The sequence below is a fragment of the Trachemys scripta genome, chromosome 7, assembly GCF_013100865.1.
Source record: "Trachemys scripta elegans isolate TJP31775 chromosome 7, CAS_Tse_1.0, whole genome shotgun sequence".
Classification (NCBI taxonomy): Eukaryota; Metazoa; Chordata; order Testudines; family Emydidae; genus Trachemys; species Trachemys scripta.
In genome coordinates, this window is record NC_048304.1 from 32,199,646 (window position 1) to 32,215,873 (window position 16,228).

Here is a 16,228-nt window from a genome sequence, read left to right on the forward strand (position 1 = left end):
GCCTACCCACAGATTTCGTACTGGTGGTTGTGGGGGTATGTATGAGAGAGACGTACCATGACCTTGCCTAGCGTGGATGCTCTTTCATAGAGTTTAAGGCCAGAAGGGACAATGAGGTCATCTAGTTTGATCTTTGGTGTGTCTCATGCCCTTTTAACTTCACCCAGGTACCTCTGTACTTAGTCTAACTCAAGTCATTGAGCTAACGCATTTCAGTCCTTGGGCACCGGACCCCTTGTGAGCCCTGGGCCCAGAACAGGAGACCACCAGTGCCTGATCCCCTGCCATAGCAGGGGCCTGAATGAGGTGAGACCAGGACCAGCTCCAGGGTTTTTTCTGCCCCAAGCGGTGGGGGGAAAGAAAAGAAAAGAAGCTGCGCTCGCAATTGCGATCGGCGGCACTCCAGCGGCAGCTCCACCGCGCTGCTTTCTTCTTCAGCAGGAATTCAGCAGCAGGTGCTTCCCTCCGAGATGGACCCGCCGCCGAATTGCCGTGGAACAGCCCGATGTGCCGCCCCTTCCCCTTGGCCGCCCCAAGCACCTGCTTGCTGGGCTGGTGTCTGGAGTTGGCCCTGGGTGAGACGTGCCTAGATGATCCCAGCAGGTGCCCCCCACCCTATGGTGCAGAGGAAGGCAAACCCCGCCCCCCGGTCCCTGCCAATCTGATGTGGGAGAAATTCCTTCCCAACCTGAAATCTGCTGATCAGTAAGAACCTGAGCACGGGAGCAAGATCCACCACCAGGCATCAAAGCCAGCGAATTCTCTGGACCACCTCAGAGCCCTAGTTTGACTTGTGTCCTGTCTCCAGCTGTAGCTGATCTTTGATCTGTCAGAGGAAGGGGAGAAAATCCCAGCTACATTTGGCCAATTGTGCAATGGAGGGAAAATTTCCTTCTCTGTTCTGCAGGTGCCCCCTGCCTTAGACTGGTCTAGCTTATTCCCCTTCCTCTATGGCAGTGGGTTTCAAGCTTTCTAGGCTGTGTACCCTGCATACCCCCATCTGGGACAGGGTCATAAAATACCTACAATTCCATTGCCAAGTCTTACTAAATAAAATGCGTTGTCCACCATTACAGGATTTTTTACGCATACCCCCAGACGAGAACGCATGTACCATGGGGTTACGCGTGCCCCGGTTTGAAAGCCGCTGCTCCATGGGAATAATTGTCCTAGTAGATGTACATTGATAACAGTAAAACTCTGGCTATGTCAGGTGCATTGTGCCACTTTAACTACAGCAGCAGTGTTAAAGCGATACAACTACTGTATGCAGACAAGGGCTTAAAGTGGGGGTGGCCAACAGGTGGGCTGCAGGTCGAATCCAGACCACCAGACGCTTTTGAACGGACTGTGAAATCTTGTTGTTTACTTATTGTCATTATTGGGTTTTTATTATTTTCTCTGGAGTCTGGACCTTGCCACACACATAATTGACTACCCCTGGCTTAAAGAGCAGGCACACACTCTAGGCTAATAATTGAGACAGCTGGGTTCTAATCCTGCCTCTGCTACTCTTGTAACACAGAGGATGGAGAACACAGGCTCTTGTTCAGTGTCTGCTTGATGTAGAGAAATAGCAGGAAAACCACATATTGTCTCTCCTAGCGCAATAGCGAAATTGGCCACAGTAGCTTGTCCTCCCTATGTGTGTGTCTGCTTCAATCTTCAGCAGATCTTGGGGTGTTTTTGTAATTTGTTTGGAAGAACAGCAATTTGAAATCGATCTTAAAATCTTTGAGGCAGGGACCATCTCTTGTTCTGTGTCTGGACAGTACCAGACACAAGGCGTCCAGGTCCATGAGTGGGGCTCCTTGGTATTGTTACGATACATATAATAATCTAAATATTGCTTCCTTGGCTCCTTATTTGACAGACCTCTTAAGATCTCCAGCAGCCCCTAGAATCACCCAGTGGAGACAAGACTTTGCTTTTTCTACCACAGTAATACACCAGAAAGGGATCTGAGAATCGCAATCCTCCAAGGTAGCATCTCACTGCGTGCCGCCTGCCACTCCTGTCTGAAACTCTCGGCTGCACCAGCCTTTTTAAAAAACATCTATGATGTAACTCTTACCTCTGCTGGCTTCTTCTTGCGAGGCAGTGGAAATACGATTACTCACACTCCCCAACTGCACAGGACTCGTTTTTCAGGTTTAGGCGCTGGCTGTGTTAGGTAAAGCACTTGATCTTGCTGTAGGATCCAAAAACCTCAGAAAACCATGCCTGGTACTTGGCGGGAAATTACCTTTTATTTTTTGTTAAAGTTAATCAATCATTTTGGTGGCAGGGCATATTCTCCCTGGGACCACAGCAGATGCTTGTGCGACTAACTTGAAAGGAAACTTGATTTATTTCAGCTCATGACCTGTATGTCAGAGATGATCAGCTGTTTAAAAATAGCTTTTGAAATCCCCTCATTTTTACTGCGCCTTGGTTTGTATGACAGCAGGGGCTGGAAACCCTATGAGACAAGGAAGGGGGCCCTGTTGTGCCAGGCACTGCACCGACCCTGATCCAGATTGGGGGGGGCCCCATTATGGCAGGTGCATGAGCAGTAGTAGTAAGGTACAGCCAAAAGACACCAACCAAGATTAGGGTTCCCTTATGACATACATATTACTAATAGTACTATGGTAATGCCCAGAGGGTCCCAGTGAGAGCAGGGGCCCATTATATGGTAGGCAGTAGTAATATGCAACAGAGGGTCCTGTGGCACCTTTAAGACTAACAGAAGTAGTAATATGGTACTGCCTTGCTCTAGCTCAGACGAGGGGGCCTGCTGTTGGGCCAGGTGCTGCCCCCTGGCTGAGACTGAGGCCCATTTACAGCATCTGTATCATTGCCTGCACTAGAGTAGGGCCCAAAGGAGATCAGGGCCCCTGTCGTGGGGAGCACTGCCCAGACCCAAAATCCCTTGATTGTTTTGTTTTAACACCTTCTCCTAGGTAAGAACAACTCATGCTCCATCCCAAAGCCGGGCCAATGATGGCTTTCTGGTGAAACCACTACACTAGCCTGAGGAACACCTGGCTTCAAGGGCTAGCTCTACCGCACAGTTCTTGGGAGCCCTCAGCCAAGTCACTTCATCTGTGCCTCAGTTTCCCTTGTCTGTAAAATAGGGATGGCTTACTCACTCCATCTGCCTGGACTGTGAGCTCTTCAAGGCAAGGCTGGTGTCCCATTGTGTCTGTGCAGCACAGCTTGAGGGGGGCAGGGATTTCCCAGATTGTGGTCAGGGGTGTGTGTGCAGCATGTGGCACAAGTAGGGCCCCCAGATCTTGGTTGGGGGAGGGGGATGATGTCTGTGCAAGCACCTGGCTTGGTGGGTCTCAGATCAGACACTTAGGCACTGCTGCAATACAAACATCTCCCTGTACCTTTTGCTATCAGTGAGGAACTGCCAGGGCTGAGGGGGGATGAGAGCTAATACATTTTTAAAAAATTAGCACAAGTGTCAACTGTGTGTGTGTGTGTGTGTGTGTGTGTGTTCCTGTCGTCAGGGTAACCTGGCTGGAATCTTGGTTGGCAGGTAATTTTTGGATCCAGCAGCACCTGTTGATTTCAGAGGACTCAATCACTTGACACAGACAGATTGACTGGTAAAAGAACTGAGGCTTCCTGCAAACGCCGAGCTGTTAAAAACGGACACTACCAATTTTTTACCATTGCCTGTCCGGCTCCGGCTACATCAGGTTTGCCTCAGCCTTGCACTGAATTTACTGGAGCACTCCTGAAAGGAATCTGGGGCCCTTTGCTACCACTTTGTGTTCAAGTTCCATTTCAAAACAGGCATGTGGAGGGTTAATAAATCACTAGCTGTTTTAATGAATAGCTGATTGATTGATTGTTACAGCTGCTTACCACTGTCTTTAACCCCTTGTGTGGGGTGTTTATAACACAGGCTGCTCATGCCCCTGATGTGCTGTGAACAGCTGTTTGTCTCTGTTAATGTCCCATTTAGCGAGGTTAATAAGTGTAGCTAACTTACTAGATGTGTTACGATAGCACATGAAAGACCAAGAGTGGGAGCCTGTTATGGGGTGCACATTATTAGTAACATTACAGTAGTAGCTGGGACCCCACCTGAGAGCGGGATCCCCATTGGGCCAGGTGCTGTGTACACGTATGGTGAAACCATCCCTGCCCAGCAGCGCTCCCACTCGCAATAGCGGGGGGAGGGGGCTTGCCTCAGATTACACAGGGCATCTGTAGCAGAGTGGGGACTTGAATCCTGATCCTACAAGGCCCAGGTTAGTGTCCTAACCACTGAGCCAACCTTCCCCTGTGGAGGCCTTTGAATTGTGGTGCATGGCTCAAATGGGTGTTAGGGCTGTTTTTTGTTTTCCTTAGCGTCCAAAGTTCGCTGTTGAAGTAGTTGTGGGGGTGGGAGGGGGGTGAGAGAGAGAATAGAGCTAGTGAGAGTACATGTGTGGATAACGTGTGTGTGTGTGTGGTGTGTGTGTGTGTATGTATGTAGTTGGTGTGAGCACGTGTGAATAGGTGGGGTGTGTGTGAATATAGCTATGTAATGGGTGGAGCATAGCCATGTGCATGTACGTATGTGTGTACACAGCTGGTGTGAGAGCATGCATGTGTGTGCACTTCACTTTCCCCACCACAGGAGAAAGGGCAGGTAAAGGGTGTGTAACTGGGGGTGTTTGTGGTATGGAATCCTCCTCCTTAATGCCCATCACTGCAGGAAGCCCTGTGTTAAGGCTCCATCTCGCAGCCCTGCTCAGCGTGCACCCTGGGATGGCAGCGTCGAGCCTCGAGCTGTTAAATGTCTATTGAAGGGGGTTGTTAATGATCAACTGTACAGAGCAGAGCAAATGTGAGTCACGCTGTAACCTGCTGGCTTGGGGCTCGGTCAGCGGGGCTCTCTCAGGAGTCAGTGCTGCTCTTATGAGTCAGGACTCTGCCAAAGCCTCTAACTTAACCGCTAACAAGATGGCAGCTGTAGCGGCTCCCTGCCTAGGATGCGTTGGGTTAGTCTGAAAGGTATTGTGGCTTGAAGAGTAAGTACAGAGAAGGGAAAGGGAAATGGAGCTGTGGTTAAAATACAGGCTGGGGAGTCAGCATCCCTAGTTGCACCAGAGAGTGGGGCCTACTCTTTAGGGAAGTGAGGAGTGGGAATCAGGACTTCTGGGTTCTATTCCCAGTGTGGGGCAGCAATTTATGGTTAGAGCATGAGATTAGGTACCAGGGGTGTGGGGTCTAGTGGTCAGAGCAGGGGGACTGGGAGCCAGGACTCCTGGGTTCTCTTGCCATCTTTGGGTTAGTGGTCTAAGCACAGCAGCATGAAGAAGGATGGTCTTGTGAGTGTCACACAGGCATGTGTTCAGTTCCTTGCTCTGCCACAGGCTTCTTATGTGGCCTGGGGCTACTCAGTCCTCCTTTCAGCATCTGTTTCCCCATTGGTGAAACATGGAGAAGAATCCTTCTTTTGTCTAGGGAGAGTGTAAAGTCCTGGGGACAGGAACAGATTGGTATGATTGAGAAGCCCTGATCTTGTGGGGGTGAGGGGGACGCTAATCTTTGTTGGAGGGTGTCTATGTAACAGGGTCCCCAATTTCAGTGGGGGCCACCCAGTGAGTGAATGGGAATCTCTGCAATGCCCAGCCTGATGGAGGACCACCAATCTTGGTCAGGATGGTGATGGGCTGGCGTAATACTGATTGTACAGGAAACCCCACTCCCCCACATGCCGCATCAGCCTTGTGACTCATGGGGGAACATGTATGTCAGCTCTCTACTTCCCAGTAATAATGATAAGCCAGGAATGAATTGGCTGGTCTGGCCGGACATTCCAGCACCGTGATGCAGGAGCTTTGTTGACAACCTGGTGGAGAGCTTTTCAATAACTGAATCGCTGTTAAAGGAACAGCACAATTGCGCAGCTGTAGCAAGTGGGAGACCTGGAACTATTTTATCAACAGCTTTGTTGACACCCAGAAGGGTGTAAGTGAAGATGTGAATTTTAACCAATACAGTTATGCTGGTTTAGCCTCACGGGTGTTGTCTGGTTAAAAAGGATGTTGAAAAATCAGAGGGTGCGGAGAAGAGCCACAAAAATGATCCAAGGGCTGCAGAAAAGGCCAGCCAGCGAGAGCAGAAAGAAAATCAAGAGGTGACTTGCTCACAGTGTAGAGCACCTGCATGGGGGGAATCCTAGATACTAAAGGGCTCTTTAGCGGAGAAAGGCAGAACAAGCCCCCATGGGTGGAAGTTAAAGCCAGACATGCTGTAATTAGAAATAAGACAGCAATAAGTCCCTGTGAAGGTGATTAGCCACTGGAAGTGGTGAAGTCCCCATGTCTACACTACCCGCCGGATCGGTGGTAGTGATCGATCTATTGGGAATCGATGATGCGATAAAATCGATCCCTGATCGCTCTGCCGTCGACTCCGGAACTCCACCGCAGCAGGAGGTGGAAGCGGAGTCGATGGGGGAGCAGCAGCGGTCAACTTGCCGCCATCCTCACGGCCAGGTAAATCGACCCAAGATATGCCAACTTCAGCTACGCTATTCGCATAGTGGAAGTCGGTGTATCTTAGGTTGACACCTCCCCTCCCATCCCCCAGTCCAGGCTAGCTGCCTTGCTGGAAGAGGCTTTAGCCAGACACAAGTTATTGGGCTGAGTACACGGGGAACAAGTGGGTGAAACTCTCTGGTCTGGGATATACAGGTTAGATGAGATGATCTTATGATCCCTTGAACGCTGTGAAGCTAGACACGCATGTTCTAGTACAAGAGGGACTTTTTTCAGGTTAGTTAATGTCACTTGGGAAGGGGTCTAAACTAAAACCTAAAATGCCACTTTTGTGTGATAAGAGTGTCCCCATGGGGATTATACCGACATGACTGACTGGATGGATAAACTATAACTGGTAAAACTTTCCTGCGTGGATAAGGCCTAAGGAACAGGATGCGGATGGTGAAGAGAGCAGAAGTGCTGTCTAGTGGTTAGAGCTGGGAAGCTGGACTCTTGGGTTCTCTGGGAGGCGTCTAATGGCTACAGAAGGCAGAGTGGTAGTCAGGACTCCTGGGTTTTATTCACAATTCTCTCTTTTCTGCATTGTCAGCTACAACACCCAGATGCTGCTGCCACCAACAGTCACTCTAGAGAGGTTTACCATCTACGGCTGGACCTTGGGCATGTCCGTTTTCCCAGCCCCATGCCTCAGTTTACACTGATTATTTCCCTTCCTCTAATGGATATAGTGCTAGGCTGTAAAGGGCTCTGATCCTCCGCTAAAAAGGCGCTGGGGGAGTTCAAAGTGTTAGATAGCAACATTTGTCCTTTGGGGCGCAAGGTAACGGGGGTAAAGCAAGCTGGTTGTGAAAGTAATGCACCTTATTTTTATATAGCATCAGTGATGCAAACAGTGTCTCAGGCAAGGTCCTCCGAACTATTTAGGCAGCTGACTCCGTGTGTGTGTGTGTGTGTGTAGCATGGCCTAGGCTCTAGCCCCCCGGCCTGACATGCAAGAAACCTGGCTCCAGTTCCCAACTCAGCCATCAACTTCCTCTGTGACCCTGGGCAAGTCTCTTCCCCTCTCTGTGCCTCCGCTTCCCCATTTTGTTGGGCCCTACACTGACCCTGCTGGAGATCGGGGCCCCCATTGTGCGAGGCGCTGCACTGACCCCTGCCGGAAATCGGGGCCCCTTTGTGCCAGGCGCTGCACAGACACACAGTTCCTGCCCTGAAGAGCTCACAGTCTGAATGGACAAAGGGTGCAGTATTCAGAGGGGGAACCTGCGGCCCAGAGCTGGGACATTACTTCCTTAAGGTCATGCAGGGAGTCAGTGGTAGAGCTGGGGATTGACCCTAGGTCACAGACTAGTGCCCTAATCAACTTCAGATGTCCTGCATCCTAATTCAGCTGCATAAGCCTATGGCTGTCCTTTGCCGGCACTGCCAACCTGGGAGATTTTAGCAATGTTCCCCAGGCACAGGCAGGGCTGTGGTTTGCTCTGCACTTGCCAGCAAGCCGCTGGCTTCACGCCCCTCCTGACCTCAGAGAGCCACTCATTAACATGCTGCACGGTGCCTGGGGGGTGGGTGTTGGGCGTGCCCCACGCCCAAGCGTCCTGTCATCTTCTCAGCGCCTGCTGCCCAAATTCACAGCCCGGCACAGACACCAGGGACTGAGAGGCACCTACCGGCCTGGCTGGAGGAGAACTGATCAGAGGGAAGGAGATGTAGGACTTGTCTAAATGGGAAAGTTGCAGGGGCTTCACTTAGGGAAAGTGTTACCAGTTATAGATCTCTAGTTACTCCAGCATAACCCCCATGGGGATGGATATACCAATGATTAGCATGCTGGCCTGGGACTTAAGAGACCCATGTTGTCTGCCCTGCCATGGCCTTCCTATGAGATGTAGGGCAAGTCACATAGCCACTCTGTGCCTCAGTTTCCCTACCTGTACAATAGGGATAACAGCATTGTGCTACACACAAGGATGTTGTGAGGATGACTGCATTAAAACTGGTGAGGTGCTCAGATATTACAGAGATGGGGTCAGACAAGGACGCTAGTAAATCTTGTCTTTCCACAAAACTCCTTGTATGTAAGTAAGCACACAGGTATCGCAGGGTGCAATGTTCCACTGATGGGCTTTCTGCATTCTGGGGGTTTTCACATGGTGGGTCTTTGGATCTCCCATGAGTCCTCTCCAGCTATCCCATAATGCATCTGGTTTTCATGCGCCAGCGCTGTTTTCAAACAGCTGCCAGCTTGTTTTCGAACTGGAAAGAGAAAGCATCACAATCCAGGCAGCCATAACCACTAGGGGTTGAACCAGTACAATGATATCAACTAAACAAATCACACCCTAGCAGACATAATTATATGTACCAGGGCACAGTCTGGGTGGAGACCATGCCTTCTGTTGGTAGAAGAATGGCTTTTTTGGGGTTAGCTTAAATCCCTTCCCAAGAGACTGAAACTAAACCAAAAAAGGTCACTCATCCCAGAATGAGTGTCCCCATATCGGGGGTTACAGTGGTAGAACTATATTGGTTTTAATTCATACTTTATGTGATACTGACACACCTTTCCCATAGACAACAGGATAACACCCGAAGTTGTACTTGTGCTGGTAAAGATACAGGCACAAGCCAGAGAATTTTGAGTAGGAGTAGAGAGGTCATATTTCTTCTGTATTTGGCACGGGCGCGGCCACTGCTGAAATAATGCTTCCAGTTCCAGTGACTACAGTTCAGGAGGGATGTGGATAAATTGGAGAGGGGTCAGAGAAGAGCCACGAGAATGATTAAAGGATTAGAAAACCTGCCTTATAGTGAGAGACATCAGGGGCTCAATCTGTTTAGCTTAACAAAGAGACGGTTAAGGGGGGACTTGGTCACGGTCTATAAGAACCAACATGGGGAGGGGAACAGAAATCGGATAATAGAGAGCTCTTCAGTCTGGTGAGATCCAGTGGCTGGAAGTTGAGGCTAGGCAAATGCAGGCTGGAAATAAAGTGCCAATTTGTAACGGTGAGAGTAACTAACCACTGGAACAACGGCCCAAGAGCGGTGGTGGATTGTCCATCACTGACCATTTTAAAATCAAGGTGGGATGTATTTTGAACAGATCTGCTCTGGTTTGAACAGGAATTGTTTCAGGGAAGTTCTTTGGCCTGTGTTATGCAGGAGGTCAGACCAGAAATATGATCACAGTGGTCCCTTCTGGCCTTAGAGTCTATGAATCTAATGTTGCCCCCTCCCCATTGCTTCCTAATGCTGCCCCTGCCACCCCTGTGCTTCCCCACCCCCCCAGACAGCTGAGTTGAATTCAAAATAAGACCATCCATGTGGTCCTTTGAAATGGGTTTAACTACACTGCTGTAAATTCACTCTTTTAAGCTTAAACTGGTATAACTGTCTACCAATAATGCGCACACACCAAAATATGGCCAGATCTCGGCAGGCCCCTCTGGGCAGTACTGTAATACTACCAGTAATGCGCAGGTCAAAATATGGACTGATCTCGGCAGGCCCCTCTGGGCGGTACGGTAATACCACTAATAATGCACACACAAAAATACGGACGGATCTCGGCAGGCCCTCTTGGGTCTCGGTCTGAGACAGGGACCAAGTGCTCGGACAGGAGACATCCCAGTGACTGGAGGAGCCAGAGTCAAAGTTTAATTTGTCTCCTGTGTAGCCAACAGAGTTGTTACCTGAGTGCCAGCAGCCTAGCCCTCCCCTAGCTCTGTTCCTCCTGGTGCTTCCCCGCTGCCACCCGCCCTTGCCGCTCCCAGTGCTGCCCCCACCAGCACCTCTGAAAAAGACTTGGGGTCACAGTGGATAATCAGCTGAACACGAGCCCTCAGTGCAACACCTGAGCCAAAAGGGCTAATGCGGTCCTGGGATGTATAAACGGGGAATCTGGAGCAGGAGGGGGAGGTTCTGTTGCCTTTGGATTTGGCTCTGGTGCCCCTGCTGCTGGAACAGTGTGTCCCGTTCTGGGGCCCACACCTGGAGAAGGATGTGGTAAATCGGAGAGGGTCAGAAGAGAGATTAAATGATTGGGAGTTCTGCATACCAAAGAGAAGGTTAAGGGGTGACTGGATCGCAGGAACCGAAGTGGGGAACAGAAATGTGATCACAGAGGGCTCTTCGATTTGCAGACAAAGGTCTAATGAGATCCAGTGACTAGACCGAGTCCGACTGTAAATAAAGTGCAAACGTTTAACTGTGAGGGAAATTAACTCTTGGGACACCTGACCCAGGGTGGGGGTGGATCCTCCAGCACTGGCAATTGGAACTCCAGATTGGAGGCTTTTCTGACAGATCTGCTCTGGTTCAAAGAGGGAATTAATGCAGAGATGCTCCATGGTTGGTGCTAGACTGGAGGTTGGACTTGGTGATCACAATGGTCCCGTTTGCCCATGGAACCTATGAATCTAATGCTGCTCCCTCCTCATTGCCTCCACGGCTTTTAATGCTGCCCTTGCCCCCCCCCCCAATTCTGTGTCTCTGGTCCCTCCTTCTGCACCCCAGCACCTCCTGCTCCTAACCCCCCTAGTCTCCCAGCAGCCCCCAAATCTGCTCTGTAGGGAGCGTCCCTGTGTGTGTGGCTGAAGCAGAGAGGCTGTTTGTTTTCTCTTTACACTGCTGGCGCCTGTTCCTCTGTGACTCAGCTGGCACCTGCCCCAACGTGCCCGGGCACCGGCCGTCTCTCCTATCGCCCCACTGGGGAGCTGGACTCCTCCCAGTGCTAGGTGCGCCTCCAGAACATGGGGGAATAGAACCAAGGTGTCCTGACTTCCAGCTTCCCCATTGTTCTAACCCACTAGATCCTACTGCCCTCATAGAGCTGGGGAGAGAACCCAGGAGTCCTGGCTCCCAGTCCCTGCTCCCCACTGTTCTAACCCCTAGATCCCTGCCCCTCACAGACCTGGTGCTAGAACTGTGGAGTGGGGTCTAGCTGCGGGAACAGGGGCGCGGGGCTGGATGGGGGTCAGGTCTCCTGGGATCGATCGCCAGGTCGGGGGTGTGGGGGTGGTGTCCAGTGGTAGGAGCAGGGAGGGCTGGATTGCAGTTTGCTGGCCAGTAGAGCTGAGTCACTGCTGCCCTCTACTGGCTGGCATCAGGCCTGTTCAGCTGTGTGTCATCAGCTCCGTACTGCTAGCTGCTAATGGCAATTGTCCATTAGCTGAAGGACGCAGGATTTTGGCAGCAGGAGGAGCTGAGCTGTCTCCTCGCTGCCGCTGCCAAGTGCTGAGTGGCCTCAGCATGCCAAGCAGCGTTATTATTAGATACTGTGTTGGTGTGACGGGCGCTCACGTATCATAGCTTGTGTAGGCCAAGCTCCTTACCTCCCTCCATCCCCCAGCAGCTGCCTCGGGCCACCCTCCCAGCCCCCACTAGATCAGGGACTCCCTGCAACCCCCCACCCCTCCCATCGGGGTGCTATGTGCTCCTCTCACTCCCATAAGTGGCTGTGTGTGCCCTCAGTCCCATCCCCCCATGCCAGCAGCTCTGTGTGTGCCCCCCGTCCCACCCACCCCCCAGCGGCTCTGTGTGTGCCCCCAGTCCCCCCAGCCATACCCTCCATTCTCCTCAGTGGCACACAGAGCTCCCCCTTCCCCCCCCCCTGCCATGGGGCCCTTTTGCCCCCCCCCCCCCCAAGATCCCCTATTACTCTCCTTGCCAGGGTTCTGTGTGCCTCCCATGTCCCGCTCCCTCCCATACCCGGCTCTCGCATTCTTCCCCCACGCCAGAGGCTGAGTTCAGGCCCACATTCTCCCCCCGCTCCCCCCGCCATCCCCCACTTATTATTTGTCTGGGCAATGTCACTCCGGGTGTTGGGGCGTCTCCGTGGTACACTCTATTGGGAGGCTGAGCTGAGCAGGGCTGGTGTTATGCTGGAAGCGTTAATAGGTGCCCTTGACCAGTGCTTTGCTCTGTAGACTATTGCAGAGGTGCTCGGAGCTGTGGCTGTGCAGAGACTCAATGGGTCCCGATTTGCTCCAGAATCGATAGGATTCTGGCCAATGATGCCTCAACCGTTCCCTGAAACGCTGGAAGCGATTGGCTGTAGTGCTCATAACTTATAGCCTGGCCCACAGACAGACCCAGAAATGCCAACCAAGTATCAGGGCCTTCGTGAGCTGGGCCGGGGTTATGATACTGCCAACAGGCCCAGCCAAGAGCACAGCTCTGTTATCGTGTGTGCGTTATTTGTAGTATTATAGTAGATACTAACTGGCCCAGCTGAGATCAGGGCCCTGTTACAGCATGTGTGTTTCTATTAATGTTCCGGTGGCACATCAGGTGTGTGCAGTGTTGGTACTATTACAGTAGCACCCACAGACCCCAACTGAGTTCAGTCCCCTGTTATGTCATGCACATTACTGTTAGGATTACGGTAGTGCCTGGAGGCCCCAGCTGAGCATGGAACACTGTGATTGTGTGAGCCCAACTAGCTCAGTATCCCCCAACTCTCCCTGCCACCCCCAATCACACCTGGGGCCCACCCAGCCTGGTATCCCCCCCACCCTCCCTGCCACCCCAGCTTTGACCTGGGGCCCACCCAGCCTGGTATCCCTCCCACCCTCCCTGCCACCCCCAATCACACCCGGGGGCCACCCAGCCTGGTATCCCTCCCACCCTCCCTGCCATCCCCCATCAGAGCCAGGGCCCATGCAGCTAGTAAGGTCTGTCACTCTATAGCTGGGATCCTAGTGGCTGGGTGGGGGCCTGTGACCGGGCTGTGGGAGGCAGATCTGCCAACCTGGCAGCCTCCCCTGTGTGGTTCCAGACCCAGCACTGTCCCTCAGGGAGGAATGCAGCGATGCAGGTTCTCCCAGGCACATCCAGGCCAGACCACACCCTCCACGCTGCTTAAACTAGGCATTGCCATCACTGTGCCCAGATGGGAAAGAAAAGTGTGAAGACCCAAGACTCCTTCACTGGCTTATGCAGTAGCTGAGGACAGCACCCAGGAGTCCTGACTCCCAGCCTACCTGGTCTTACCCACTAGACTCCACTCCCCCCTCCCACAGCTGGGATAGAACCCAGGAGTCCTGGCTCCCTCCTCCCCTGATCCAATCACAAGACCCCGCTCTCCTGTCAAAGCAAGGATCATGAGCTTTGGTTTGTTATTGTAGGGTTGCCTGCAGAGGTCTGTGCACACCCAGTGATTTCCCATCTGGCCACTGTTGGGTGTCCCACATCTGCTACGAGTTTGATGGGTCTCAGCTGTGTTCCTAGTGACACCCGTGCTCTAGCTTCTCTCCTCACCCACAGTCTCCTTGGCGAGATCGGGGGCTGAAATGACCTCAGAGTCAGACACTCTCTTTCCACTTCAGGCAAGCTATCCCAATCCCTGTCCTGGGCCGAGGGGGCAGGGCATGATGGGGCATGCCCTGATCACGCTGTGCCTCAGGATGCTGCAGAGGGGCGGGGGAAGGGGCACCTGAGGCAGGTGAACAAGTTGGTGCGTAGCAACCACAAGCGCCTAATTGGAGACAATCTGGAAAAGTTGCAACATCGTAAATCCCTTTTGCGTTGTGCTTGCTGCTGTGAGCGGGCAGGGAGGCTGGGTTGTGTGCCTGGCTCTGGACGGGGTGTGGGTCTAGGGGTTAGAGCAGGGAGCGCTGGGAATCAGGACTCCTGGGTTCTATTCCCAGCTCTGGGAGGGGAGTAGGGTCTCATGACTGGTGGGAGGGTGATTTATACAGCCCTGCCCGGCAGGCCCAGCCTTTGATGCACATCTGCAGACCACCTTCCTGGGCTGTGTGACCCTGGGCAAGTCCCTTCCCCTCTCAGGGCCTTTGTTTCTGCTGCCACCCATGTCTGTCTTGGCTGTAAGAGCTTTGGGGCAGGGACTGTCTGTCCCTCACTGTTGGGTCTGTGCAGCGCCTGGTGCAATGGGGCCCCAGCCTTAGTCGGGGCTTCTGCATGCTACCGTAATACTTCTAGCAATAAGCCTGTCACACTCATCCTCTCTGCAGCCTTTGAATGTTACTCTTACTGGTGTAACCCCACCAACCCCAACAGTGTGGGTCCTTGCCCCCTCTAGGGGCTAATGAGTGTGCTACTGCTCTGAGCTAGAGGCACTGTGCCCAAAAATTAAGGTTAGAGGCTGATTGTTTTAAATCTAGCAGTTCTGGCTTTAATTCCCTGTAAATAACCCAACCAGATACATCTGTGTTTTGGTAGTGCCCAGAGATCGTAAGAGAGATCAGGGCCCCATTGTGCTGCCCAGACCCTGATCGAGACCAGGCACTGCACAGACCCCAACTGAGATCAGGGCCCCCATTGTGCCAGGCGCTGCACAGACCCCAACTGCGATCAGTGCCCCCATTGTGCCAGGCACTGCACAGACCCCAACTGCGATCAGTGCCCCCATTGTGCCAGGCACTGCACAGACACATGAGAGCAAGTCCCTGCCCAGAGCTCACAATCTAACTAGACGAAGGATTGTTTGCCCCATTTTACAGGTTCAGGAGCCGAGTCCCAGAGAGCCAAATCTCCAACCGATGGAGATGGGCACAGCTCCACTGCTCAGTGAAGTCACAGCCATTTACACCAGCTGAGGATCAGTGCAGAGCGATTCATTGACTTGCCAAGGGCAAATGGGGAGTCAATGCTGGAGCCGGAAGCCTCAGCCTAGTGCCTTAACCACAATGCCAGCTTTCCTCTTTCAAATTATTGATGCACCCAAGAGGCCTGACTCGCTGCCCCCCCCTCCTCCTCCCGCACTCTAACCCACTAGACCCCACTCCCTTCCCAGAGTCAGGGATAGAACCCTGGAGTCCTGACTCCCATTTCTATTCCTGGGTTCAAGCCACTAGCCCACCCCTCTGTCTCCAGGCAGCTCCCCTCATTTGCAAAGCCCCTGGGTAGTGCTGGGGCAGCAGTTGCTGTCCAAACTGAGGCCTCTCTCTGTGTCTCCCTGTCCAGCCACCCCATTCGTCACCAAGGTGAAAGAGATGTGCCTGCGCCGGGAGGACTTTGAGCTTCTGAAGGTCATCGGGCGAGGGGCCTTTGGTGAGGTGAGCGCTGCCAGCCATCCCTGCTTGGACCCACGAGGGGCTAGTGGCCATAGTCCCAGGTGCAGTGCCAGGCACAGTATCGCCTGCTGCCACTGCTGTATCCTACTGGTGTCACTGGCTGGGGCTGGAGCTGTTGGAGCCTTGCAGGGTGCAATACTGCCTACTGTCACTGGGAGGCTGGGGAGGTCCTGGGGCACAAGGGCTGCAGGTAGCAGAGGGAAGACCAGGGAGTGGGGCTGTAGCAGGTTATTCCCGCAGGGGGAGGGGCTAGGGCTCCATGCAGCCATGGTCCCTCCCTGCTGCCCCTGCAGCTATTTCGGGGCCAATTCAGACTAGCTCCTGGAGGTCCCCTCTTTGATCCCATTCTCTGGCCATCAGGTGGCAGTGGTGAGGCTGCGGAACAGCGAGAAGGTTTATGCCATGAAGATACTGCACAAGTGGGAGATGCTGAAGAGAGCAGAGGTACCTAACCCTACCCTTAGACTCCCCCCCGCACACTCACCACCCATGCTCCCCTCCCTCCATCCCACAGATTCCCGGCCTAGTGGCAGTGAACAATGGCAGGTATCCCATTTTCAGGCTGGATGGGCCCATGGGTCTGATCTGGAATGGTAGGGGATGGGAGAGGGATACCAGTCTGGATGGGCCCATGGGTCTGTCCAGAACAGTAGGGGGTGGGGGGAGACTGGGCTGGATGGGCCCATTGCCCCAGTA

The 16,228-nt window shown here is 52.8% G+C and overlaps 1 protein-coding gene across 1 annotated transcript in view; it reads left to right on the forward strand.

The window, feature by feature from the left end:
• Positions 1 to 16,228, forward strand: part of CDC42BPG (CDC42 binding protein kinase gamma) — a 59,325-nt gene that overhangs the window by 8,527 nt on the left and 34,570 nt on the right. The window contains exons 2-3 of the mRNA XM_034777430.1: positions 15,423 to 15,514; positions 15,893 to 15,976. Of these exons, the coding sequence (XP_034633321.1) occupies positions 15,423 to 15,514; positions 15,893 to 15,976 (176 nt within the window). The remainder of the gene's footprint in view (positions 1 to 15,422; positions 15,515 to 15,892; positions 15,977 to 16,228) is intronic.